This window comes from Colobus angolensis, unplaced genomic scaffold (assembly GCF_000951035.1).
Source record: "Colobus angolensis palliatus isolate OR3802 unplaced genomic scaffold, Cang.pa_1.0 Scaffold6, whole genome shotgun sequence".
NCBI lineage: Eukaryota > Metazoa > Chordata > Mammalia > Primates > Cercopithecidae > Colobus > Colobus angolensis.
Window position 1 is genome coordinate 4,454,520 of NW_012119598.1, and position 27,131 is coordinate 4,481,650.

At 37.5% G+C, this 27,131-nt stretch overlaps 1 protein-coding gene across 1 annotated transcript in view; it reads left to right on the forward strand.

Moving 5' to 3' along the window:
* Nucleotides 1-27,131, forward strand: part of PRPF4B (pre-mRNA processing factor 4B) — a 47,147-nt gene that overhangs the window by 15,575 nt on the left and 4,441 nt on the right. The window contains exons 2-13 of the mRNA XM_011962619.1: nt 1,414-2,610; nt 6,864-7,037; nt 10,257-10,412; nt 12,255-12,336; nt 13,582-13,792; nt 16,626-16,699; nt 18,024-18,114; nt 18,744-18,891; nt 20,936-21,073; nt 21,973-22,126; nt 25,563-25,677; nt 26,272-26,423. Of these exons, the coding sequence (XP_011818009.1) occupies nt 1,414-2,610; nt 6,864-7,037; nt 10,257-10,412; nt 12,255-12,336; nt 13,582-13,792; nt 16,626-16,699; nt 18,024-18,114; nt 18,744-18,891; nt 20,936-21,073; nt 21,973-22,126; nt 25,563-25,677; nt 26,272-26,423 (2,692 nt within the window). The remainder of the gene's footprint in view (nt 1-1,413; nt 2,611-6,863; nt 7,038-10,256; nt 10,413-12,254; nt 12,337-13,581; nt 13,793-16,625; nt 16,700-18,023; nt 18,115-18,743; nt 18,892-20,935; nt 21,074-21,972; nt 22,127-25,562; nt 25,678-26,271; nt 26,424-27,131) is intronic.

The window sequence follows — 27,131 nt, forward strand, 5'->3', positions numbered from 1 at the left end:
TTTTTGGTAGAGACAGGGTTTCACCATGTTAGTCAGGCTGGTCTTGAATTCCTGACCTCAGGTGATCCGCCCACCTCAGCCTCCCAAAGTGCTGGGATTACAGACGGGAGCCACCACACCTGGCTTGTACATCTGTTTTCCTGCCACTTGGCTTAATGCTTACTTGTAGTTGGTGAGCTTTTTTCAAATGTTAAAGAGATTCTGAGTAGACTGATGAATTCTTAGGTTGAAAGGATAAACTTACTAAAAGTACAGGAGTATATAATATGAAGACCTGACAAAATAAACCATAGCTTTCTCCAAAAATAGTATGATGGCCTGAATCTAGATAATTTAAGGCCACTTTTGGTCTGATATTCTAGGATGATGGTTTATTATGGAGTAACTTTTAAAGAGAAGGTTAAATAATGTTTTTGACCCAGTATTTAACCTCGGATTATTAAACACCAAGGACTTGATAAAATAATTTAGAATCATGAACTCTTTAACTCAGCGTAAGCCAAACATTTAAGCACAGAATCCCCCACTTTATTATTTATTTCCAAAGCATCTGTTAATGTGAATGTATTTTGGGAAACTGAGTTCTCATTTGAAATTCAGAGAGATTAAATCACTTGCTGAATGAGTATTGGGTTGAACTATATTAAATTGCTGATATTAGACTTGTTGACTTACAAAAGACCCTTCCATGTGGTTCAACCAAATGTCATATGATTGCTTAGTGGCAACTACAAATCTAGAGTCCTCACTTCTGGTTTAGTTCTCTTTGAAGATTTAACTTTTGAGGATGTGTTTATACTATCACCATCATCAGTATCAGCTGCCAGTGCACTCTGATTGAGTGCTCAGTATTGGCTCTAGAGTTTTGTTTTTAAGGTGTAAGATGAAATCCGCTCAAAACAAGTGACCTGCTGGGTTTATTGTAGCAACACCAAGTTTTATGAATTTCAAGTGGAGAAGATTAGTCTTCCAGTGTATGTTAATAGTTATTAGGTCTTATTAAAAAAGAAAATGGGCCCTTTGGTTGTTAATGTGTGAGAAATGTTGGTTTAAAAATTAAGTTACTGAGTGGCTCCTTGAACTAAATCAATGTTAATGAGGTTTTGCTGTGCCTGGTTTGTTGTTCCCTTTTTCCTCTAACCTGTAATTTTTAAGCTCACTCCATTAGTGATTTCCTCTAACACTTTTGGTGAGTTCAACCATTAGAAACACAATAAAGTTGTGTCACTATCCAACTCAGTTCTTGCATAGACCTTCTTTGAAATAAAATGTCTGAAGCTGTTCTGAAAAAATTTTAGTGACTGACTTCGTGTATTACATTGAGATGTATTTTTTCATTGCTGTTATTTTGTTATGACTCTTTGAATACTTGATAAATGATATGATTTTAAAGTGTGTTTGATATATTTATAGGATGGAAGATGCTAATTCTGAAAAGAGTGTAAATGAAGAAAATGGAGAAGTATCAGAAGACCAGTCTCAAAATAAGCACAGTCGTCACAAAAAAAAGAAGCATAAACACAGAAGTAAACATAAGAAACATAAACATTCCTCAGAAGAAGATAAGGATAAAAAACATAAACATAAGCATAAACACAAGAAACACAAAAGAAAAGAGGTTATCGATGCTTCTGATAAAGAGGGTATGTCTCCAGCAAAAAGAACTAAACTTGATGATTTAGCTTTGCTAGAAGACTTGGAAAAACAGAGAGCCTTGATTAAGGCCGAACTTGATAATGAGTTAATGGAAGGAAAGGTCCAATCTGGCATGGGGCTCATTTTGCAAGGTTATGAGTCTGGCTCTGAAGAAGAGGGGGAGATTCATGAGAAGGCAAGAAATGGAAATAGGTCTAGTACTAGATCTTCAAGTACAAAGGGGAAACTTGAACTTGTGGACAATAAAAATACTACAAAAAAACGAAGTAAAAGCAGATCCAAAGAACGGACTAGACATAGGTCTGATAAAAAGAAAAGTAAGGGGGGTATTGAAATCGTTAAAGAGAAGACAACTAGGAGCAAGTCAAAGGAGAGGAAAAAATCGAAAAGCCCATCCAAAAGAAGTAAGTCTCAAGACCAAGCAAGGAAATCAAAATCCCCTATCCTTAGAAGGCGCTCTCAAGAGAAAATTGGTAAGGCCAGATCTCCTGCTGATGATAAGGTTAAAATTGAAGATAAAAGTAAATCAAAAGATAGGAAAAAATCCCCAATTGTAAATGAAAGTAGAAGTCGCGATCGATGTAAAAAATCCAGATCCCCGATTGATTTAAGAGGTAAATCCAAAGACGGAAGGTCACGGTCCAAAGAGAGAAAATCAAAACGGTCTGAAACTGATAAAGAAAAGAAGCCAATTAAATCTCCCTCTAAAGATGCTTCATCTGGGAAGGAAAATAGGTCACCCAGTAGAAGACCTGGTCGTAGTCCTAAAAGAAGAAGTTTGTCTCCAAAACCACGTGATAAATCAAGAAGAAGCAGGTCTCCACTTTTCAATGATAGAAGATCTAAGCAGAGCAAATCTCCCTCTCGAACACTGTCTCCTGGCAGAAGAGCCAAGAGCCGATCCTTAGAAAGAAAACGAAGAGAACCAGAGAGAAGACGACTTTCTTCTCCAAGGTAACTTGTTTACAAAATGTTAAAGCTTTTTACCAGTGCATGAGATTTTAAACGGAAAACTAGAACTTGTGGACAATTAAAAATGAAGTAGTAAGTAAAAATAAAAATAAGTGAAGTAGTAATGAGTTTCATAATTTTAAGTAATCCAGTCCATTAACCATGTTAATATTCGCACTTTTGTCAGTGAGTATTGTAATTATAGGTGTTTAACAAATACTGAGCTTGATGATAGAATTGGGTTTTTTTTTCACATTCTTGATTTAATACCTAGTTTGCTAAGGCACTCCTTTGAATCCATGTAATTTGACTGATAAATCTTCATTGGGAGCGTACAGAGAGAGGATTATTACTTCCTTGAACAGTGGTAGGCTGAAACTTTTTGAAAAGGGGGAAAGGTAATCAGTTTAACAATTGTGTTCTGTTCATTCTCTTGTATTTTCATGAGTTTTAAATTTTAACAGTATAAATAGAAACCAATACCAACATTTTTTGGTCCCCAAGGTATAATTAAAATGGAAAATTTTGTAATACATATAATCTCATTGTTGACAAGTAGTATCTCTTAAGCTTAAGAAGAATGGTATAAAAAATTATTTTGTACTATTTGAATAATATATTGTCTTAGTTCTTATAAGTCTTCATGTGATTATCTTAACTCATCAGGTGAAGGGGCTCTCATACCTAATTTATAAATGAAGAAATAGAATCAGATAATTTATATAATTTACCTAGGATCATAGAATGAAAGTATTTGCAGGGAGGAGTGTTTATACCACTTAAACTACTTTAGAAACTGATTTCTTAATATCTTTTATATTTAATGTTTACATATTATGAAATTGCCAGCCAGGTTTTGCTTATGAAAAGAATATTGGCTTATACTGTGTAAGGATGTTATTAATTCCTAGCCATTTACTGTGTTCATATTAATGTTTTCTGTGAATGGGTATAAATACAAACTGACCCTGAAAGTGAAGTCATCATATTTTCAGAGAAGTTTCAAATTTTATTTCCAAGTACTGTGTCTTAAGAGAGTCTTGTTGGCACTGTAATTAAATAGCCTCTTTTTCCTTTGGCTTCCTGGATTGAGGCAGTTATTAGTTTTACTGATTCTGTTATCTCAAGTGCTTCTTAATTATCCTGGTGGTCTTTCAGTTTGCTTTCAGTTTGAAGAGCAAATTCTGAGGAGTTTATTAAAGACTAGAGCTGAGTATTTGAAACAAAAATTTTTTTTTAATTATAGAAGTGGTGCATACTTATTAAAGAGAAATCCAAATAAGCCTGTAAATTGGCTCCCTTTTCATTTCTCCACTACTACTCCTTAGAAATGTATGTTCTCTTAGCTCTTTCTTTGCACAGACAATAACATGGATATGAGGGATTTTTTTTTTTTTTTTTTTTTAACGAAACTGGAGTCATTCATACTCACATGTGGCTTTTTTCAGGAAACATTTCTGTGACAAAACATATAGATTCTTTTTCATTCTGCCTAACAGCAACTGGTATTTCATTGTAAATGTATTACAATATCATTCTCCTATTGAAACTGATGAAAAATTTAGGCTGGTTCCGATTTTTCACTATTATATGCAAAGATGTCCATTGGTTGTGTGTGAGGTTTCTTTATAGAATAGATTCATAAAAGTGGACTTGCAAAGTCTCAGGGTATATACATTTGCATTTTAGAAAGTTACTGCTAAATTTCCATCCAGGAAAGTTAGATCAATTTCTACTTGTATGACTACGTAAACGGCCCTTCTTCCTGAAACTTTATTAGGAAAGTTTAGGAAGACCTTTATTACTAGGATACCATATAGTATTTTGTCACCCTTAAAACAAAAAAACCCAAAAATTGTTTTAATCGAAATTTCTTAGATGGCTAGTGAGGATGAACATTTTTATTTTCTTTATTTTTCTTTTTTTTAATAATTTAAAAGATTTACCAATATTTAATATATTTTTTTACCATTTTTTTAATTTTTCTTTTATTTTTTTTTTTTTTTTGAGACGGAGTCTCGCTCTTTTGCCTGGCTGGAGTGCAGTGGTGCAGTCTCGGCTCGCTGCAACCTCCGCTTCCTGGGTTCAAGCAGTTCTCCTGCCTCAGCCTCCCCAAGTAGCTAGGACTATAGGCGCGTGTCACCATGCCCTGCTAATTTTTTTTTTTTTTTCTTTTTTTGTATTTTTAGTAGAGGCAAGGTTTCCTCATGTTGGCCAGGCTGGTCTCGAACTCTTGACCTCAGGTGATCCGCCTGCCTTGGTCTCCGAAAGTGTTGGAATTACAGGCATGAGCCACTGTGCCTGGCCCGTTTATATTTTTTAACTGGTCTTTGAGACTGTGCGTGTGGGTGAGCAGATTAAATAAAAGAGTTTCCTCAGATGACCCTATCAAGAAAGCACTACCAAGAAGTAAGCACTGCAGATCTGAGTCAAAGTCTACCTTGCTCATTTTGGCTGGATCAGAGAAAGATTCTTGGGTTCAGTATACTGTGCTGAAACATGCGAGACAGGTTGTGTTTTTAGGTTTTTATTAAATGAGGAAGGCTGGGTGCAGTGGCTCACGCCTGTAATCCAGCACTTTGGGGAGGCTGGGACAGGTGGATCACCTGAGGTCGGGAGTTCGAGACCAGCTTGACCGACATGGAGAACTCCTGTCTCTACTAAAAATACAAAATTACCTGGGCGTGGTGGCTCATGCCTGTAATCCCAGCTACTCGAGGCTGAGGCAGGAGAATCGCTTGAAGCCGGGAGACGGAGGTGGCAGTGAGCCGAGATCGAGCCACTGCACTACAGCCTGGACAACAAGAGCTAAATTCCATCTCAAAAAATAATAATAAATTAGGAAAATACTGTAATGTTATTATTTGATTATGGAGACAAATCTATTTACAGTCTGACTGTTCAGATTGAATAGTTGTGTCCAAACCTGGAATAACATTAAGAAATGTTCAAAACCGGTTTTGAAAAATTAAGCTGTAGAAAGGCCTGTTGTAATACAAATATCACATTAAAGGAGTAAAACTCACTGAAAGGTACTTGTTTGATAAGTGTTGAAAAGTTGGGTTTTTGTTGGGTTTTTTTGGGGAGGCTGGAGGCAGGGTCACACTCTTGTCACCCAGGCTGGAGTGCAGTGGCATGATCTCTGCTCACTGCAACTTCTGCCTCCCAGACTCACGCAGTCCTCCCAGTTGAGCCTCCTTAGTAGTTGGGACTATATTCACATGCCACCACACTTGTCTAATTTTTATATTTTTTGTAGAGATAGGGTTTTGCCACGTTACCCAGGCTGGTCTCAAACTCCTGAGCTTAAGTGATCCGTCTGCCTCAGCTTCCCAAAGTGCTGGGATTACGAGTGTGAGCCACCACACCTAGCTATTGTTTTTGGTTTTTTGAGACAAGTTCTCACTCTGTCACCTGGGCTGCAATGGCACAAACACAGCTACTGCAGCCTCAACCTCGTGGGCTCAGGTGATCCTCCCTCAGCCTCTGAAAGTGCTGGGATTACAAGTGTGAACCACTGTGCCTGGCCTATTATACTTGACATTAAAAATAAGATTTTTGGCGAGGCATGGTGGCTCACGCCTGTAACCTCAGCACTTTTGGAGGCCAAGGGAGAACCACTTGAGGCCAGGAGTTCAAGACCAACCTGGGCAACATAGCGAGACCCCATCACTACAAAACAAAATTAGTCAGGTGTGGTGGCATGCCCTTAATGGTTCCAGCTATTCAGGGGGGCTGAAATGGAAGGATTGCCTGAGCCTGGGAGGTCAAGGCTGCAGTGACCCATGTTTGCGCCACTGCACTCCAGCCTAGGTGACAGAGTTAGACCCTGTCTCAAAAAAAAAAAAAAAAAAAGATCCTTAATTGGAGAAATGTCAAGATGTAGAAAGAAAGAAAAAGTCATCAATGGACCAATGGAAATGGGATATTTGAGTAAATAGAATATTATACTCACGTGGGCAGGTTTTATTTGGGTTGTTTCTTTGAAATTAGAATCAGTGACTTTACCAGTGTGAATAACCTTTAGTAATTCTTCAAATTGTGGGACCAGAGGAAATAAGACCTTTCATTGTTTGCCTACAATAACACCAAAATGTCATTGTGACCATCTGAGTACGTTTTGTTACAAAATACATTAATCAGAGTTCACTCTCTTTAGGCTAGTGTGCCTTTTTTAAACAGATATTCCTTGCATATAGAAAAAAATCATTTACTTTGATTTATTTTTCTTTTAACTTGCATTTGATCCCCTTAAGAACACGACCTCGAGATGATATCCTCAGCAGACGTGAAAGATCAAAAGATGCCAGCCCCATCAATAGATGGTCTCCAACCCGAAGAAGAAGTAGATCTCCCATTAGAAGGAGGTCTCGTTCCCCACTCAGACGTAGCAGGTCTCCAAGAAGAAGAAGCAGGTCTCCTCGGAGAAGGTAAAGACATTTCATCCTTGTGAAATGTTTTTAAACCACCAGTGAGCTCAGTTGGTAGGTTTTGTTTTAGACCAGTTTTCTCTGAAAAATCGTAGTTATGTTCCCATAGTTTCCTTTTACCAGCAGTCTTTACACGTGGGTTTTCTTTTATGTCGTTTCCTTTGAATTTTAACCAAATCATTGCTCATTTAAGATGCAATAAAATTAATCTTTTAAGAGTAGGACTTTTTTCTCTCTTTTATAAGAGATAAATATTAAATGAGCCAGGCTTAGGGATTTTTTTTTTTTTTTTTAAACCAGCAAGGTAGATCATATAGTAGTAAATATGTAGCCCAGTTTCTTATCATTTTATATTAATTTTGCATATTGATAGTTACTGTAGACTTTGGCCAAGGCCTATTTAATTTGCCATAGAAACCACTTTATCTGAAGCATATGTAGTCAGTAGTAGGTTAAAAAGGTGGTTTATAAAGCAGGGAATCATTTTTTAAAATTCATACATACATAAAATATTTTGATATAAAACAAATGGGTATTTGCCAATTTTTTAACATTTTTAATTGAAGTAATAAATGAATGTAATTCTTAAAAAACAAAGGATTATATTGTAGTCATCTCTACATCTCTCAGAATTTTTGTATGCTGTACTCCTAGAAGTGGAAATGCATGGTCTGAGTACACTCTGGACAATGAGGGGTTTTATTTATTTATTTTTTTTAGACAAAGTCTCACTCTGTTGCCCAGGCTGGAGTGCAATGGCGCGATCTCACTGCAACCTCCACCTCCCGAGTTCAAGCAATTCTCCTGCCTCAGCCTCTCAAGTAGCTGGGACTACAGAGGTGCGCGTGCCACCATGCCCGGCTAAAATTTTTTTTTTTTTCTTTGTATTTTTTTAAATAGAGATGGAGTTTCACTATGTTGGTCAGGCTGGTCTCAAACTCCTGACCCCAAGTGATCCGCCCGTCTCGGCCTCCCTAAGTGCGGGGATTACAAGCATAAGCCACCGCACACAGCCACAATGAGGGTTTTTAATACCACCCCTCACCCATGTTTCTCTTTTGCCTATTTTCATCACACCTTTTGTTCTTCTAGCGTCAGTATAATCGTTGTGATCATGTATGTATTCATTGCTGAGCAAATAGTCAGGGGAGGAGGGCAGAGAGGACCTTCCTTCTGAGACTGCTAGTCTTCTGGCTCCAAGCTGATCTTACAACTTACTTTTTTCTCTCTTCCCTTTTTATAAAAAATTTCTTGTGTTCTGAGATCTTTATCCCCATTTATTTTGCTAATTACTAGATAGGGCCTTTAAAGCAGGGAGTTTATGGCCTTCTGGGAAATTTTTGTGCTTTTTTTGGTTTTCTTTCTGTTTTTTTCCAGTTGTACCTTCCGTATTGTTCCGTATATTAATGTTTTATTCTTGTTTTCCAGAAACAGTATTTCTTATCTCTCAGACAATAGCGAGGTTATTTTGTGAGATTTTTGTTCTTTATGGTTTTCTTTGCTATATTTTATTTCTTCCTAGATTCCTTTTGCTGCATGTTTACCTTTTCATTTGAAGACTTTTCTCACACAGCTGGACCCTTCATTGCTGCCTCTTCTGACTTAATATTTAGGTACTCAGAAAGCTGAATGGGATTTTTCTTCTATTGTGACAGTGTAGAATTTGTCAGCTAGTGGTTATCACTTCAGAGTAATTAGATATTTTTGGATATCAGTGACTGTAGATGTATTTACTTAGGCTATGAGTTTTCCAGAATCCTTTCATCTCCTCCTGGGAAATAGACCTGGCTACCAGTAGAGTTCTCTTTCTTCATAATGTAAACTTCCTTATAATCCCTCTATTTTTGGTGTGTACCTCTCAGCATCTGGAATAGCCAACACTTCCCTAGAAAGTAAATCTTAACTGTTCTGCTAGAATGCGAAGGGAGTGGTTGACGTTTTCCACTGAGTTGGGGAGGGGAGTCTGGCTGTTTATAAAGGCTTTCAACCAATTCTGTCTTCAGCTGTTACCTCACACCATCTTGCGGAGCATAGGGAGTCTCCAATTCCTGAGGCTTTCTGGGAGTGTTGTGACATGTTCTGTTTCTGATTTACCTTGTGTGTTCGTGTTGGACCAATATTCAGTTCAATTTGATCTGTTACTATTCTTTACTCCAATCTGCACATTCCAGGGTTTTCTTCTCATCTCTGCTATCATATCTCTTGACATTCTCCTTGCCTGAGGGTTTTCCTCCCCTCCCCACCCCACTCCACTCCACCCCTGCCCTCCCTTCTTTCCTTTTTCTCTCTCCCCTCTGCCCTCTCCCCTCTCCCCTCTTCCTTCTCTTTTCTTTTCTTTTCTTTCTTGAGGTAGGATCTTGCTCTGTTGCCTAGGCTGGAGTGCAGTGGTACAGTCACGACTCACTGCAGCCTCAACCTTCTGGGCTCAAGGAATCCTCCCAAGAAGCTGAGAGTATAAGCATGTGCCACCACACCCAGCTGATTTTTTTGTATGTTTTGTGGAGATGGGGTTTCACCATGTTGCCCAGGCTGGTCTCAAACTCCCGAGCTCCCTGCATGTCTTGGCCTCCCAAAGTGCTGAGATTATATGTGTGTACCACCGCACCTGGCCCCCAGTTTTGTTTTGTTTTTTTTTTTTTTTGGTAAGTACTCGTTTGCTCTCATTTTAGTAAGATTTCTTTAAGTTGAGCTCATTGAAACATACATATAACTTACATAAAGTAAAATGCTTTTTAGTGTAAAGTTGTGTGTATTTTGACAGACGCATAAGTCACACTCAAGTTAGAGAACGTTTTCATCATTCCAAGTTCTCTTTTGCCCCTTTTCAGTCTCTCCCTTCACTCCAGTGCTTGTGTACACAACATTGATGCTATAAGAATACAAAGAAACAGGTATTTATCCCCATAGAGCTTACATTTAAATTCAAGTTCATATCCATGGGAATAATTTCTTAGTTCAGAATTTGACAAGGAATGGTTATGTTTTAGTTACCTTCAGCTAAGCTGATTATCTCAGTCTTTCTGATGTTCTGTTCTTTTTCTTAAAATTTTCAAACGACCTGTTTAAAAAATAGACTATATTTTAGAAGAGTGTTAGGTTTACAGCAAAACTGAGTAGAAAGTAGAATTTCTATGTATCCCCTGTGCCCACACATACATGCCTTTTCCCACTTTGACATGTAAAAAAATGTATACCTGTCTTTTCTTCTCCTTTAAATAGGGACAGAGGTCGGAGGAGCAGATCACGCTTGAGAAGGCGGTCTCGATCACGGGGTGGTCGTAGACGAAGGAGCAGAAGCAAAGTAAAGGAAGATAAATTTAAAGGAAGTCTTTCTGAAGGAATGAAAGTTGAGCAGGAATCTTCATCTGATGATAAGTAAGAATAGAACTTTCCCATAACTTTGTTTTTCCAGTTTAGAGAAGTCTTATTTGGCCTGGAAATTGTTAATTTCCACCTAAATATTATTATAAGTGGCTCCATTAATTTGGCTCTGAATGTAAAAGTTAGTCTTTTGTGAATATTGTGTAGGTTGTATCAGAGTTAGTAAGTGGTTTTCTGAATTTAGGTGTTTCAGCTTTGGCTGGAGTGCATATTAGGCCTTCATTTTATTGTGAACCTACCCTTTGTTTTTATTATGAACACTAATAAAATGCAGAGCTAGAGTTACCAGATTTTGGGAGGAATTTTCTGTAATAGTTTATTTATTTATTTTTTTTTTGAGACAGTGTCTCTCTCTGTCACCCAGGTTGGAGTACAGTGGTGCGCTCTTCGCTTGCTGCAAACTCCGCCTCCCGGGTTCACACCATTCTCCTGCCTCAGCCTCCCGAGTAGCTGGGACTACAGGCGCCAACCACCAAGCCCAGCTAATTTTTTGTATTTTTAGTAGAGATGAGGTTTCACCCTGTTAACCAGGAAGGTCTCGATCTCCTGACCTCGTGATCTGCCCACCTTGGCCTCCCAAAGTACTGGGATTACAGGTGGGAGCCACCGCGCCTGGCCAAAGTTTAGACCTTTGAGTTTGTGTTAGATGATACATACTTTGCAATTGAGGCTATTTTGTGGTGGGTGTCCTTGTTACAATGTGAAAATGTAGAAGCATTTCAAGTGTCTGTTACAATTGTGGGGACATTTTTCCCTGTCTCTACAAAAAATAAAAAAATTAGCCAGGCCTGGTGGTACATACCTGTGGTCAGGAGGCTGAGGTGGAAGGATCGCTTGACCCTGGGGGGAGGAGGTTGCAGTGAGCTGTGATCATACCACTGCACTGCAGCCTGAGCAAAAGGAGTGAGACCCTGTCTCAAAAAACAAAAATAAATAAAATGCAAACTTGATTGTCTAAGTGGAATATCTCAAAACTAAATGGGACAACTCTAGAGCCATTCTCAACAGGAGGTTATTTGCCTCCCTGGGGACATGTCTGAGGACATTTCTTGTTGCGATTGTTGGCTAGAGGCCAGGGATACTGCATTCTACAATGTACAGGATAACCGCCCCCAACACACACACACACACACACACACCTATCCATATCCGAAAATAAATCATGCTAAGGATGAAAACCCCTGACTAAAACCAGGTGATCAAGAAAGTTGGATTGGGGAAGGGCATTCTACATAGTTTCTGATATAATCAGAGTGTAGTTTGCCTATTCTGCAGCAAACATTCAGCAAGTGGGATCATTGAAAACGTTGCACTGGGAAGGATCGTAAAGATTGTGGAGGCTGGTGTTTGCGGGATAGGTGCGGAGGGTTGAGAGTAATGTTTCGGAGTAGAGCCACATTCCCCTTAAGATTATTTGCAAATATTTGCATGTGCATTTTTGATAGAGAAATAACGGCTGTGGCTTTCTTGAGCTTTCAGACAGTTCTGACATCCAGAAAAGGTAGCAATTTACTTATCTTACCCTTGCTGTGAGAAAACTAAGGCTAGAGAGGTAAAGTGACTTCACTAAGGTCATGGAAAAACTAGTGGTAACTTTTGTAAACCTGGAGTTATTCCCGATTTTGGTGCCATGAAATAGATGAGAAGAAAACAGAGACAAAGTTAGGTTACTTCCCTGCATTCCAAACCAGGCAGTTAACTGAGATGGTTTGGAAATACGGGTAATATGACTTAAGACTTTTGCTCTAACTTACTGATACCTACATTTTCCTGTCTTTAAAATGTAGAAGGGGTATGGTTTTAGAATCTCTAAGGGTGTTTGAATTTTTCTTTAAGCCTTGAAGACTTTGATGTAGAGGAAGAAGATGAAGAAGCCCTGATAGAACAGAGAAGAATCCAAAGGCAGGCAATTGTTCAGGTATGTGATTTTAATGAAAAATAATCGTTGTTGTAAAATAAAGATTTTTTTGCTTTAACAAAAAAGTAACATTAATAACACTTTAACAGGTCCTTAGAAAAGGAGAGTATATATAAAATTATCTTCGTGAGATTTGACAAAATGATCATTTTTTTAGTTACTAAAACTGAGATGGTTGCTCTTTGTTGGTTATGCGTAGAATTCTGGTTGTTTATACATAGAATTCTGATATAAACCTCTTCTGTAATAAATAAGAATTTGAGGTTTGCTTTCTTTTTAAGTTAATGAACATGTATGAGTATAGAATAAACTGGAGGAATTTTATTTAACAAAAAATTATGCATATTACTATGAATAAAGTAAATATTTTAATATCTAGTAATGGCAAGTTTTGTAATGTGAATGTGGTAGTTTAAATGAAACATTTGAAAAATAATTTTAAGACTAGAGCCAGATGATGAAGAAGATTGGGTGGGTAAAGAATGTTGTACAAAGATCTTGATATAGTCATTTAATTATAAAGTTTGCTGACTTGGAAGGTTGTCAGCTCTTCCTCAGAAGAGAAAAGGAGAAAACAGCTGTGGCAGCTTACCTAAACACACATAGCAAACTGTAAATCAGGTAATAGTATGCCACGTTGGAGTGAAGGAGAGAACTTGCATCACCAGAAAGGAAGTAGGGCAAAACTAATTCCAGAGGAAGCTTACTTTTCTGGGACACTGGTAAAATTGTAGTTAATAAACTCATATCCCTGAAGATGTGGATGAATCTTTTTTTGTTCTTGCTCAGGTCCACAGCCCCTTACCTCCAACCCTTGGGGCCGTATGTGCTTCAGAACTCAGACATTTTGAGTTTTAGAAAGGTGTTACGGTGCATCTATTTTGTGCCATCAGTGGGGTCTGCAGCAGACCCCATAATCAAACACATTAGTATTTCTACAGTGAGGCATTCTATAATAGTCACACTTGGGAGAAAATAAGACAATAAATGGTATCTCATCTGATAAGGTGAAGTGTTGCCACCTGATGAATGTGCACCAAAGAAAAACTTTTTCAGATTTTTGTGAATTTAGAAATTACATAAGGGATTGTGGATTTGATTGAACCCCAAGGTATAAATGCTTTTTGGTTTGTTACATTATTTGATACATTCTCTTAACTTTTCACTGCAGCAACTCTTAGCAATTAATGTATTTGGATGGCATCCAATTTTATGGAAGTATTATTTTCTGTATTGTTATTACAGAAATATAAATACCTTGCAGAAGATAGCAATATGTCTGTGCCATCTGAACCAAGCAGCCCCCAGAGCAGTACGAGAACACGATCACCATCTCCAGATGACATTCTGGAGCGAGTAGCTGCTGATGTTAAAGAGTATGAACGGGAAAATGTTGATACATTTGAGGCCTCAGTGAAAGCCAAGCATAATCTAATGACAGTTGAACAGAATAATGGTAAGATAGAGTTTTGTCCTGGCGACGCTTTTCTCTGAATTTTTAGCTCTGTAAGTTTATAATAAGGGACCTTATTTGGGGTGGGATTGGGAAAAGTAAAAGGAATTAGACATGTTGCTTCTGCTCAGTATTGCAGTAACATAACATTAAATGTGTCCCTACAAATGTTCTCTATAAATGTGTTTTTATTAGTTCAGATATCCTGAATAGTATACTGAACTCCCACATGTTCATTACCTTTTGTTTTGCTTGCTATTTTAAAGTAAATCCAATTATGATTTTATTCCCCCGTAAGTACTTGTCTGTATCTCTATCAGTTAAGAACATCAATATTTAAAAACATTAAATAAAAGAAGTTTCCACTTTTTGGTTACCCCAAAAGATAGTTTGTACAGGAAAGGCAGGGTAAATACATGTTAATTATTTACTTTGTTTACCAGTTTTTAGAATAGAGTTGGTGCTCTAGCAACCTCCAGCAATATCTAATGAGATTTTGGCTGTTGTGTTAGGTGTTCATCGTTTGGTGTCATTATGTGCTTGATGTGTTTCTATCTGATGCTGTTATTTTTTCTTTCTGAAGCTCAGATTGGTCTAACTGGATTGGGGAAAGCAGCCCTTTTTCAGTTGATTTCTCGTGTCCTTTTGGCCTAGCCCTTTAGTATTGAATATAGCTTTCTTACTTTCTAGAACAGGGACCAGCAAACTTTTTGTCTTAAGAGGTTAGTTAGTAAATATTGAGCCTTTAGTAATTGTATTGGCCTTTTCCTCTATAGTTCCATATAGTGAACTTGTTGGAGGGCAGAACCTGCCACAGACAGTACATTGATGAATGGGCATAGCTGTGTTCCAGAAAAAACTTTGAAACTAAAATTTGAATTTCATCTAATTTTCACTTGCCACAAAGTATTCTGTTTTCCCCTCCTGAACACTTATAAATGTAAAAATAGGCCATACAGAAAGAAGCAGCCAGCTAGATTTCATCCACAGTCTGTATATAGTTTACTGACTCCTGTTCTAGCAAGATGCCACAGGTTTATCTTGTGCATGTCTTGCCCAGAGCAGAATCAGCTATTTCTCCAAGGATCCCTGGTTCCATTTAATAGGAAATGCCATTTAGACATCACAAGACACTCACTAGTGTCTGTTATTTCTGGGCCTTTTCACTGGACAAAGTTAGGAAGTAGATACTCTTTTGGAAAGGAGGAGTTTACACAGATACTGCCGATTTAAAATTGAGATTATAGGGGCTTATTAATTTAAATTTTATATTTCTGTCTTATTACAGTGAAAAATCTAGTTCTTAACATGGTTACTGATAGGTTATCTTGAAACATAAGACATCAGTACGATTATCGTTACTAAATGTACTAACTGTGGCTTAAAATTTCAGGGGTTCTTTTTGTTTTTAGAATACAGTCTAAGGTGTATAGGCACAATTCTCTGTCTTTTAAAATCATTTGAAATCTCTGTATGATATGCCACAAATTTGACAGGTTTAGGTTTATTTTCATTTGCTTTTGATTTTTAGGAATCATCTTTTTTTTCTTAATAATACATTTGTCTTTCATTATTGCATGTATGTGTGTATGTTGTATTCTTCCTATACACACAAAACCAAACTACACATACTTAGATCAGTATGCTTTTCCTCACTCCTTTTTATAGGCTATGCCATAGTTTATTCAGTCAGACTTCTAATGATATTTGAGTTGTGTCCAGTTTTTGGCTATCTGATTATAATGGCATTGTACATTAAGTCATTCTTTAATTCTTGGCCACTGTGTTTTAGGATAGTTCCCTAGAAGTGGGATTGCTGGGTCAGAAGAGGGAGTAAATATATAATTTTGCTATATATTACCAAATTTCACTCTTTTATAAGGGTTATACCATTTTGCCATCTTTCTGAGTGCTTGTTTATCCAGAGCCTTGTTAACAGAATGTTGTACTTTAGGATGTTTAGCTAGTAGTATCAGAGGTCAGAAAATGATACCTCATTGTAGTTTTAATTTGCATTTTCCTTAACGTAAGTGATAATGAGCATGCGTTCATTTGGTTAAAGCTACTGGATTTTTTTTTCTAGAAACTCCTTTTATTTTTTAGCCAAGTTTTGTATGGGATTGTTGGACTTTTTAAGGGAGAGAGACATAGAGATTTAGATCTATAGTGGAAATATTAACCTTTTGGGATTTAAGGTGCAAATGAATAACATTTTTTAAAGGTGAGCTTTTATTTTAATATAAAGTCATTGATTAGCTATTAGCTTACTCATTTAAACTAAGAATAGTAAAAGTTAACATTAGGTCTTTTGACTTTTTTTTTTTTTTTTTTTGAGCCAGAGTCTAATTCTGTCACCTAGGCTGGAGTGCAGTGGTGTGATCTCAGCTCACCACAACCTCCTTCTCCCGGGTTCAAGCAATTCTCCTGCCTCAGCCTCCCAAGTAGCTGGGATTACAGGCACCTGCCACCATGCCTAACTAATTTTTGTATTTTTAGTGAAGATGGGGTTTCGCCTTGTTGGCCAGGCTGGTCTCAAACTCCTGGCCTCAGGTGTTCCACCCACCTCGGCCTCCCAAAGTGCTGGGATTACAGGCGTGAGCGGCCATGCCCAGCCCGTCTTTCAACTTTCTGAAATGCACTCTGTTGCCAAAAAGTGAATATCTTTATGTATCTTAAATGTTAATAAAGTGATTCTAAATTGAATACTATTGGGAAACTGATGTGCAAGAGGGCAAAAAAGTTTGAATTACTATTAATGACTTTCCATTCATTTATTTTATTTTGTGTTTTAAATCGTCTCTTCACTTTTCAAACATTAATGCTAATTTCCTTTAAGGTTCATCTCAGAAGAAGTTGTTGGCACCTGATATGTTTACAGAATCTGATGATATGTTTGCTGCGTATTTTGATGTAAGTAATTTTAAATCAACTGTTAAACAGAAAAAAATACAATAAATACATGGGTGTGTATATACATACAGAGAAAGAAGGATAAAACAAATGTAATAAATATTTTGAGCAGTGTGGGTGAAAGGTGTCTGAAAACTACTAGTTTTGCATCTTATAAATCTAAAATTAATGTCAAATTTTAAGACAGGTATGGCAGAACAATTTGAGAGCTTTATAAAAGTCAAACACCAAATGATAAATGTAGTTATTTGTACAGTATTGTGTATTTAAATACATACACATACATATGGTAGTTAGGTGAGATAAGGAGATACCAATATTTTTTAGGTCTTCATTAGAATAGACTCTACTTTGGGGCCTCTATATTGTATTAACAGGTAATTGAGAACTTAAAGATTTGGGGTTTAATAGAATTTATTGAAGAATTGGAAATATTATAAGGAGTAGATTAAGAAATTTTGGTGATTTTGCCATTTTTTTCTTAAATTTTTATCAATGCATTATGTTGGGAAAGTCTTAAACTATAAACGTGGTCAAACTTAGGGACATTTTCAATATAAATTTCAAAGGACCTGAGAAATAAGAGGCCTTCGTAAGAGGAGGTAGAGAAGATAAACATAACAGGGAAAATAAAAATGTGGTAAGATAAATAGTCATGTATATGTGTGTATACACACACACACAGAGCAACAGGAGCACCAACATATAGATGAATTAGGAGAGAATGAAATGAGTATTGACCCAATTTTGGTGTCAGTACTCATTTGCTTGGTTGATATTGAAGGATCTTCGGGGCATCACAGAGAGTAAGGTGTAGTAAAGAATCATCAGAAGTACCACATATTCTTATTTTTCAATTTTCCACATAGTGTCAACTAGTGCAGCCAGTGACTTTCATCCATGTATGGGAAGAACACAAATGATATAGCAGCTATAGAAAATTGTATCTGGTTTTGAATTTTCTTTTTTTTCTCTTTTGTTTTGAGATAGTGCAGAGTACAGTAATTAGTGAGATCATGGCTCACTGCAGCCTTGAATTCCTGTGCTCAAGTGATCTTCCTGTCTCAGCCTACCAAGTAGCTGAGACTATAAACACAAGCCACTACACTGGGCTTTTTTTTTTTTTGAGTGTTATTTTGAATCAAGATACTTTGGTCTCATGTTTCAGCTATGTTGGATTTACATAAGTGATAGTAAGAGTTTATTTAATTTGGAATAAAATGTTTTTATTAAATTTTATCTGGTGTTACCCTTTTGTGTTTAAAGGAGGTGCTTTAAATGTCTGACAAGTGGGTAAACTGTTCATGTGCCTCTTTAATTTCAGAGTGCTCGTCTCCGGGCCGCTGGCATCGGAAAAGATTTCAAAGAGAATCCCAACCTCAGAGATAACTGGACCGATGCAGAAGGCTATTATCGTAAGTTCACATTTTATATTAACTTTAGAGTTCATGTAACACCTTGCAAAAAAGCATGCTGCTTGATGCAATCACAGAATTATTGGAGAACTCTGAAAAATCACATCACAGTGCCATCCTTCAAAAGTGTAGCACATCCAACAGCTGCATGAACTGATGTGTACTCTGTAAGCAGCCCAGAAGCATCACAAATGGAGGTGAGGTAAAGTCTTGATGTACAACCTAAATCTATTCAAAGTTATTTTCAGCCATGAGATAGTCTTCCAGAAGGAAGGGGTACGTCACTTACTCGTCTTGATCTGAAACCAAGATAAACAACAAACAGAAAACTTTGGATGCCAGTCTTGCAGTATTTGTCATGCAGGACTACAATTAGAAAAACTTACTCAGTGTTAAAATCATCAGCAGTTGATAGAACAACAGGAACTCTTCTAGTGATCTGAAGTGGGTATGCAGCTTCTAACCACACTCTATAGAGTGATCCATGGAGGCATGGCTTTGATTCTTCATTGCGTCTAGGAAACCAAATAGTAGAGATTTAACACAATTTTAAAGTGACTGCACTGTGTTTCCTCCTTTCTGATTCTATTTAATAGTCAGAATTCTAATTTTTTAATTTGCTTTTTTAGGTGTGAACATAGGTGAAGTCCTAGATAAGCGTTACAATGTGTATGGCTACACTGGGCAAGGTGTATTCAGTAATGTTGTACGAGCCAGAGATAATGCAAGAGCCAACCAAGAAGTGGCTGTAAAGATCATCAGAAACAATGAGCTCATGTAAGTTCAGAAGACGTGGGAGGAAACCTTTAACAGTACAGATATTACAGATGAACATGTTTTCAAACTTTTTTTTTAAAGTGATACATGATACAATGTGTAAAACAAGTATTGCCATTATAAAGTAATGGAAACAGTTGGTTTTGACTGGATTTTAAAATTATAGCCATATGTTATATGTACTAGAACAATAGACTGATTATTTTTAATTCATTTCAGTGCATTGTAGTACCTACTATATACACCGATAACAACTTAAACTCCTCTCTATTGCCTGTCTTATGCCATCCTTTGCTTTATTTTAAGACGAGTAGAGAAATGAAAAGATCATACTGATTAGCTGTCACTAAGGTGACCTGCAAAAAAGTGAAAATTTATCCGAGTGATGAGAATCTGTCTTTTTTTAATTTGTTCATGTTTTCCTTCAATAGAATAGTTAATTGCCATACTTGTATGTTTTAATTCCACACACTGAGCTGGTATTAAAATGAACTTAATGTTTCTGAAATGTTAAAAATAAGTGTTAAGTTTAGGTTGCCCTAGGCTTAGAAAGGGCCTTGTTTTGATGGGAAGCCCCAACTTCTATATTTAGCCGCTCACCATAAAATGTAGCTTGTTGACAAATTGTAACAAGAATTTCCTCAGATAACCAAGTGTTAAAATTTGATAAGGCGTCCATTACTGCGTTCTGTTTTGGTTTTTTTTTTGTTTTTTTTTTTGAAACGGGGTTTTGCTCTGTCACCCAGGCTGGAGTGCAGTGCCATGATCTTGGCTCACTGCAACCTCTGCCTCCTGGGTTCAAGGGATTTTCCTTCCTCAGCCTCCCGAGTAGCTAGGATTACAGGTATCTGCCACCATGCCCAGCTCATTTTTATATTTTCAGTAGAGATAGGGTTTCGCCACATTGGCCAGGCTGGTCTTGAGTTCAGGACCTCAAGTGATCCACCTGCCTCAGCCTCCCAAGTGCTGAGATCACAGGCATGAGCCTCTGCACCCGGCCGATTACTGCATTCTTAAAGGAACCAAGACTAGTGTGCAGTGTGGTTTCATTTTTGTTAAAAATAATGTCAAGATGTGGGTTATTTTTTTATTTATTTATTTTTTAGAGATGGAGTTTTGCTCTTTTGCCCAGGCTGGCGTGCAATGGTGCGATCTCAGCTCAACTGCAAACCCTCCATCTACCAGATTCAAGCACTTCTCCTGCCTCAGCCTCCCAAGTAGCTGGGATTATAGGCGCCCGCCACCACCCTTGGCTAATTTTTGTATTTTTAGTAGAGACAGGGTTTCGCTGTGTTGACCAGGCTGATCTTAAACTCCTGACCTCAAGTGATCCACCCACCTCCGCCTCCCAAAGTGCTGGGATTACAGGCATGAGCCACTGTGCCTGGCCTGTTTTGAGATAAAATATACAATATTGATATTCCTTCAGGCAAAATCAAAATTTTTTAAAAATCAAAATAAAGATGTGTTTGTTCCTCAATGTTTCTGTTTTGTGCATTGATTATTTTGGAAATTAACTATGATAATGATAGTTGACTAAATACAAAGTATTATGTGAATGATATATAGAGACATCATTTCTCAGTAGATTTATTAGTACTTAAAAATACACAGACTCGGCCGGGCGCGGTGGTTCAAGCCTGTAATCCCAGCACTTTGGGAGGCCGAGACGGGCGGATCACGAGGTCAGGAGATCGAGACCATCCTGGCTAACACGGTGAAACCCCGTCTCTACTAAAAAAAATACAAAAAAACTAGCCGGGCGAGGTGGCGGGCGCCTGTAGTCCCAGCTACTCCGGAGGCTGAGGCAGGAGAATGGCGTAAACCCGGGAGGCGGAGCTTGCAGTGAGCTGAGATCTGGTCACTGCACTCCAGCCCGGGCGACAGAGCAAGACTCCGTCTCAAAAAAAAAAAAAAAAAATACACAGACTTCTCCCACACATCACCTGATCATCAGACTGGGGCTAGCAAATATATTATGTAGTGCTCCTAAATTCTATATATATTCAATTTTAACCCAAGTTTTTTGTTTTTTTTATTTTAGGCAAAAGACTGGTTTAAAAGAACTAGAGTTCTTGAAAAAACTTAATGATGCTGATCCTGATGACAAATTTCATTGTCTGCGACTCTTCAGGCACTTCTATCACAAACAGCATCTTTGTCTCGTATTCGAGCCTCTCAGGTACAATGTCAAAACCTATGCATTACATTGAAAAGTTAACTTCTTCATCTTTACCATCTCATTTTGGATAAATGCTGTGACAGATTTTCTGGGTATTTGATTTATTTTATCCACACAGCTCTGGTTTTGTTGTTTAACTTTTGGTTAACAGCTGGTCTTTGTTGTTGTTGTTGAGACAGTCTCACTCTGTTGCTCAGCCTGGAGTACAGTGGTGCAGTCTTGGCTCACTGCGACCTCCGCCTCCCGAGTTCAAGTGATTCTCATGCCTCAGCCACCCAAATAGCTGGGATTACAGGTGCTCACCACTACACCCGGCTAATTTTTGTATTTTTAGTACAGACAGGGTTTCACCATCTTGGCCCGGCTGGTCTTGAACTCCTGACCTCAATTGATCTGCCCACCTTGGCCTCCCAGAGTGTTGGTGTTACAGGTGTGAGCCATCGTAATCCCAGCTAGTCTTTTGAATCATGAATCTACAAACGTTAGTTGACTATACTGTACACCAGGCACTACGCTTATGGAGCCCATAGGTCAACAGAGAGAGTCTCTTAAAATGAAATATTTCAAGGAATGTTTATCTTCAACAGTATGGCTTTGTTGTGTTTTCAAATGTGAATCTATTCTGCAATCGAAATGGGAGTTTTACCTTGCCTATCTTTCTTCGTACTTATTTAGAAAATTGAATTTATTGGGAAACTGTGTTATATACATACAATTTGATACGCTCTCCTTTCAGTATAAAATAATTTATCAAATGTGGGGACGGTTCTTAGGTATTTTTATTGTTTGTATTCTGCACTTGATTGTACTTTACGCTTGCAAATGTTTTTGCCTTTTTATATTTCCATTTTGCATTTTAACTCCTATTTTGTTTTTTGTGTTTTATTTTCTCCTAAAAGTATGAACTTACGAGAGGTGTTAAAAAAATATGGTAAAGATGTTGGTCTTCATATTAAAGCTGTAAGATCCTATAGTCAGCAGTTGTTCCTGGCATTGAAACTCCTTAAAAGATGCAATATCCTACATGCAGATATCAAGCCAGACAATATCCTGGTAAGTCAAACAGTCAAGCTGCATTGTATATCTTATACATCCGTATCACTTCTTACTAGCAATATGATTATTATGAGAAATGACAGAAGCATAGTTCAGTATATTAATAACCTATTTCAGGTGACTCATAATTTTTATCTTTCTTGGAAATCGGACAGTGAAATTTTATTGACAAGTATAAAGAAAAAGGAAATGTGCAGTTGTCCCTTTTTTTCTCTTTTCATTGATGGATTTAAAGGATGCACCAATCCTGGAATTCTTTAATGTAGTAATAATGAGTTTCTTCTGTTATCTTAAAAACATGCTGCACGTGTTGCTGTTTTGAAATAAAGAGTGTTCCTACTCCTCTGTTTGCTAATTTTATGGCTCCCTAATCTGTGGCTCCTGGGGGCCCAAACACTATAAAGCTCAGTTGTGGTTAGGTATTCTATTTAAAGGCATCGCTTTTGAAGTTTTTTTATTTTATTTTTAAACTTTTAAGTTCAGGGGTACGTGTGCAGGCTTGTTACCCAGGTAAACTTGTGTCATGGAGGGTTTGTACCCATTTTCCCTGATTCTCCCACCTCTCACCTTCCAGCCTCTGACAGACCCCAGTGTGTATTGCTCCCCTGTGTGTCCGTGTGTTCTCACCTTTTGAAATCTTAATCCTCTTCCACTGATGACCTCTGGTGGTAATGTGCAGATTTCACAATGTATATGTTTTTGAAATTTTGAAATACATACATATTATCACAGTGATGTGATTAATGTACACACACACACACTCCTCCCCTCCCCGGCCCCATGACTTCACCCTCCTTTGTGGCCTTCAGTTTGGGTTGTGTTCACAAATTGGAGAATTCCAGCTTATCTTCTGGTAACATTCTGCATTTCATTTTTTTAAAATGGGTTCTTTTTATCACCTCTCCTACAGTTGATGCCTAGGAGAGATCCTGAAGACTAATAGGGTGTTCCTTATTGGGAACTGTTGGAGCTAGAACAAAATAAATACTTTTTATTTTTTCTTTTGTTTTGTTTTGAGGCAAGGTCTTGTTCTGACACCCAGGCTAGAGTGCAGCGATGCCATAATGGCTCACTGTAACCTCAGGCTCCTAGGCCCAAGCAGTTCTCCTGCCTCAGCCTCCCCAGTAGCTGGGACTACCCACAGGCATATGCTACTACGACTGCCTAATTTAAAAAAATTTTTTTAGAGATGAGTTCTTGCTGTATTGTCCTGGCTGGTCTCAAACCCCTGGGCTCAAGCAGTCCTCCTGCTGCAACCTCCCAAAGTGCTGGGATTATAGGTGTGAGCTACCATACTTGGCCAAAATAAATTCTTTAAAAAATGGTGATCTCATTGAAGTTTAAGGACTTTTTATCAATAACTAAACTCTTTAATTCATATTTCTCTTTTTCTTTTTTCTTAATATCTTAAAATATTTCCTTCCAGACAACCACATTAGTAGTGAGGTACATTCCATTTTTATGTTTGGTCTGAATTATTATTGTATTGTATATCTAATGTAACTTGGAGTTAGGGGAGCTGAGTAATTACATTGAAATGGTAGGTGCATTAAAAATGAATTGTAAATTTGTGTGGCCAATTTCATAGTTGATTTTTACCTCAATTTTTTTTCTTTTTTTATGAGACGGAGTCTCACTCTGTCACCAGGCTGGAGTGCAGTGGCGCGATCTTGGCTCACTGCAACCTGTGACTTCCTGGTTCAAGCAATTCTCCTGCCTCAGCCTCCCAAGTAGCTGGGATTACAGGCAGATGCCACCACGCCCAGCTACTTTTTGTATTTTAGTAGAGACAGGGTTTCACCATGTTGGCCAGGATGGTCTTGATTTCCTTAACCTTGTGATCCGCCCACCTCAGCCTCCCAAAGTGCTGGGATTACAAGAGTGAGCCACCGTGCCTGGCCGATTTTTCATTTTTTCATTGTGAAATACATGGTTCATGTCAAAGAATATACAAAACATGTACAATTTAAAAGGTCATTTTCAGTGAGCATCTTTGTAACCATTGTGGAGGTTAAAGAAAAACACATTTGCCAGTGTCATAGAAGAAGCTCTTGTTTTTAAAACCTAATGCTAAACTAGTATAGGTTTTCATATACATTTAAGAAATGTTTTCCCTTATTCCTGGGGAAGGGAAAAATAGACCTTAGTGATGGAGCTGATTTTCGTTAATGAAAATCCAAAGCCTTTAGCTCGTGATTTCAGGCATCAGTGTGGTTTTTAAGTACCACATTCCTCATGGCAGGAGTAGAAGTTGTGTAGCAAACTGAAATGCATATGAGTATGGATACCCTGCTATTATTTAAGGCATTTTAGCCAGCCCAAGAGTTCCACTGATAAGATTCTAATTTTAAAATGCTGCTTAAGTTTTCTTTGGGTATTGAAACTGCTTAAGTAGCTGAATTCAGCTTATACTTTAAAAAGTTTTAAAAGAACTTTTCTATTTTAAGTTGCTTTTCTGATTCCCAAGACGAAAAGAATGGTAATCAATGTGGGAGTTAAAAATAATCATTTCTGTTCCTATTAATAGCTTAACTCTGGGTGTCATTTATAATAGTCCAATCTCCCCACAGAGACTGCCTAAGGCTAAAGTGTTATGCTGCTTTGGGGTGGGAGCAGTAGGCCAAGTTCAAGTCCCAACTCGGAATTTGTGTGTGTCTCTTTTGAAGGGGGGAAGGGACTCTGGAATATGAATTATCTTCACTTGTTAATCCTGAACATGCTTCTGACTCATGAGTGGCAGCAGTCATGGGAGCAACTCCAGCCTTTCTCAGCAGATGTGGCTAGTACTGTGTATGTTGAAGTATTTACAAAGGAAAACAGAAACAAACGACTAATACAGAGTTCCTGTTTATCAGTTTTGCCAGATATATTTAACATTTTCTTGACTAATACCTTCTTTATATTTAAGGGCTAATATTTTTTAGACTTGAAGTGATTGCTAAATTTGGGATGATACAGCAGCTTCGGATGAAGAATGTTTTGTTTTTGTCCAAGTTTAATCTGAATCACCCTTCTGCTTTCATTGCCATCGTAATTCTCTGGCAACTGAAAGTTAACTTAAATATGAGTCCTTGGTAATAAAACTTTACTTTATTCAGGTATTCAGGGTCTTTTTAGAAGATGCTTTGCTTCATAAAATTAGATTTTTCTCTCAGTACCCCACCCTTTTAAAAATGCAGTTGTTAAAATTAAATGTACTTTGTGGTATCCATTTCCTCACTGAAAACAGTTTCTACTCAATGTAATGAATATTTGATACATACTAACTTTTCATAGGAAATTTAATTAAAAATAAATAGAAAGGGAACTTTTAAATGAGTGTCTTTGTTGTCAGTATTGGAATTAATATAACTTTTAAAAGTCAATAATTTTTATTTATTTGTATTAATTATTCCTGGCTTGAATTAAATTCCCTTGAAAAAATGTTTTGCAGGTTAATGAATCAAAAACTATTTTAAAGCTTTGCGATTTTGGGTCGGCTTCACATGTTGCGGATAATGACATAACACCTTATCTTGTCAGTAGATTTTATCGTGCTCCTGAAATCAGTAAGTTTCTTAATGTTCTTTGACCTGGGCCATCATATGTGGTGGAAACCGCATACTTAATGTCTAAGCACTGTTTTCCATCACACTTCAGCAGCTGCACGAGTTCATTCATGAGGAAGGGAACCATAGCAAGTTCATCCTCCTCAGGTGGAATGAAGGTAGTTGTGACAGGAGTCTTGATCATGTCGGGCAAGAGTAGCAAAACAGTTGTGGAAAATCCTCGACTTTAGAAGACTGCTCTTGATTATTCAAGGTCTGATTATCACATTTATGGATTGTATGGGACCTTTGTTTTTTCCTGTTGCCTTGGTTGAGGCTGATTAGCACTTCCACCAAAGGTGAAATGAGAAAAGAGAAGAAATACATATTTTCTTTTGCCCTTTAAGTTCCTCCCCCACACCTCCATTTTTTAAGGTTTTTAAGTTTGAGTCTATTAAGAATTAGTGGGAAAGAACACAAAACTAATTGTCAAACTAAGGCATTAAGATTGTGATTATAGTCCAAGCTAAGGTAGCCCCTCATTAGTGGAAATAAAAATTAATAGTAGTCAGTTTTCCTTGTCCTCATATATTAAAACTTTGATTTTGTTTTCAGTTATAGGTAAAAGCTATGACTATGGTATAGATATGTGGTCTGTAGGTTGCACCTTATACGAACTCTATACTGGAAAAATTTTATTCCCTGGCAAAACCAATAACCATATGCTGAAGCTTGCGATGGATCTCAAAGGAAAGATGCCAAATAAGGTAAGACATTAGCCTGAGCTTCTTTGAGGTCTTAGTTTCTTATAAACTGACAGACTGCTGACACTTGCTCATCACTAGTGAACTATAAAACAACAATTTCAGAAAGGTGGGTAGATGGCTATCATGATTTCTTAGGGTCTTTCCCTTTTCTGGTGTTTAAATTAGTGGTTCTAATCAGCCGAGAGCTAAGGATAAGAGGACTTTTTCAATGATGGACAGAGAGCAGCAATATTTTGGGGATGCACCTTTATTGGTAAAAGTTTCAAAATGTTTGGAAGACAGAATGGAAAAAGATGTAGATCGAGTTAGGTTAAATATAAGAAAGTGCTTAGTGGTCAGAGAATGAATAGGTGAATATTAGATATTGTAAGAGGAACTTGATGTTAATTAATTATTTAAAGATTGGAGGTTATTTGAGAAAGGTACTAAGAAAATTTATTTAATATCTTTCTAACTCACCCTTGATACTTCAGCTATAATACTAGTTTCTGTTTAACATGAAGCAAGCATTTAAGCATTTATTAAAGTGTCTGAGGGCCATAACTTAGCTTTTTATTTTATTACTATTTTTGTTTTTTTTGGAGAAGGAGTCTTGCTCTATCACTCAGGCTGGAGTGCAGTGGGGCGATCTTGGCTCACTGCAGGCTCCGCCTCCCGGGTTCACACTATTCTCCTGCCTCAGCCTCCCGAGTAGCTGGGACTACAGGC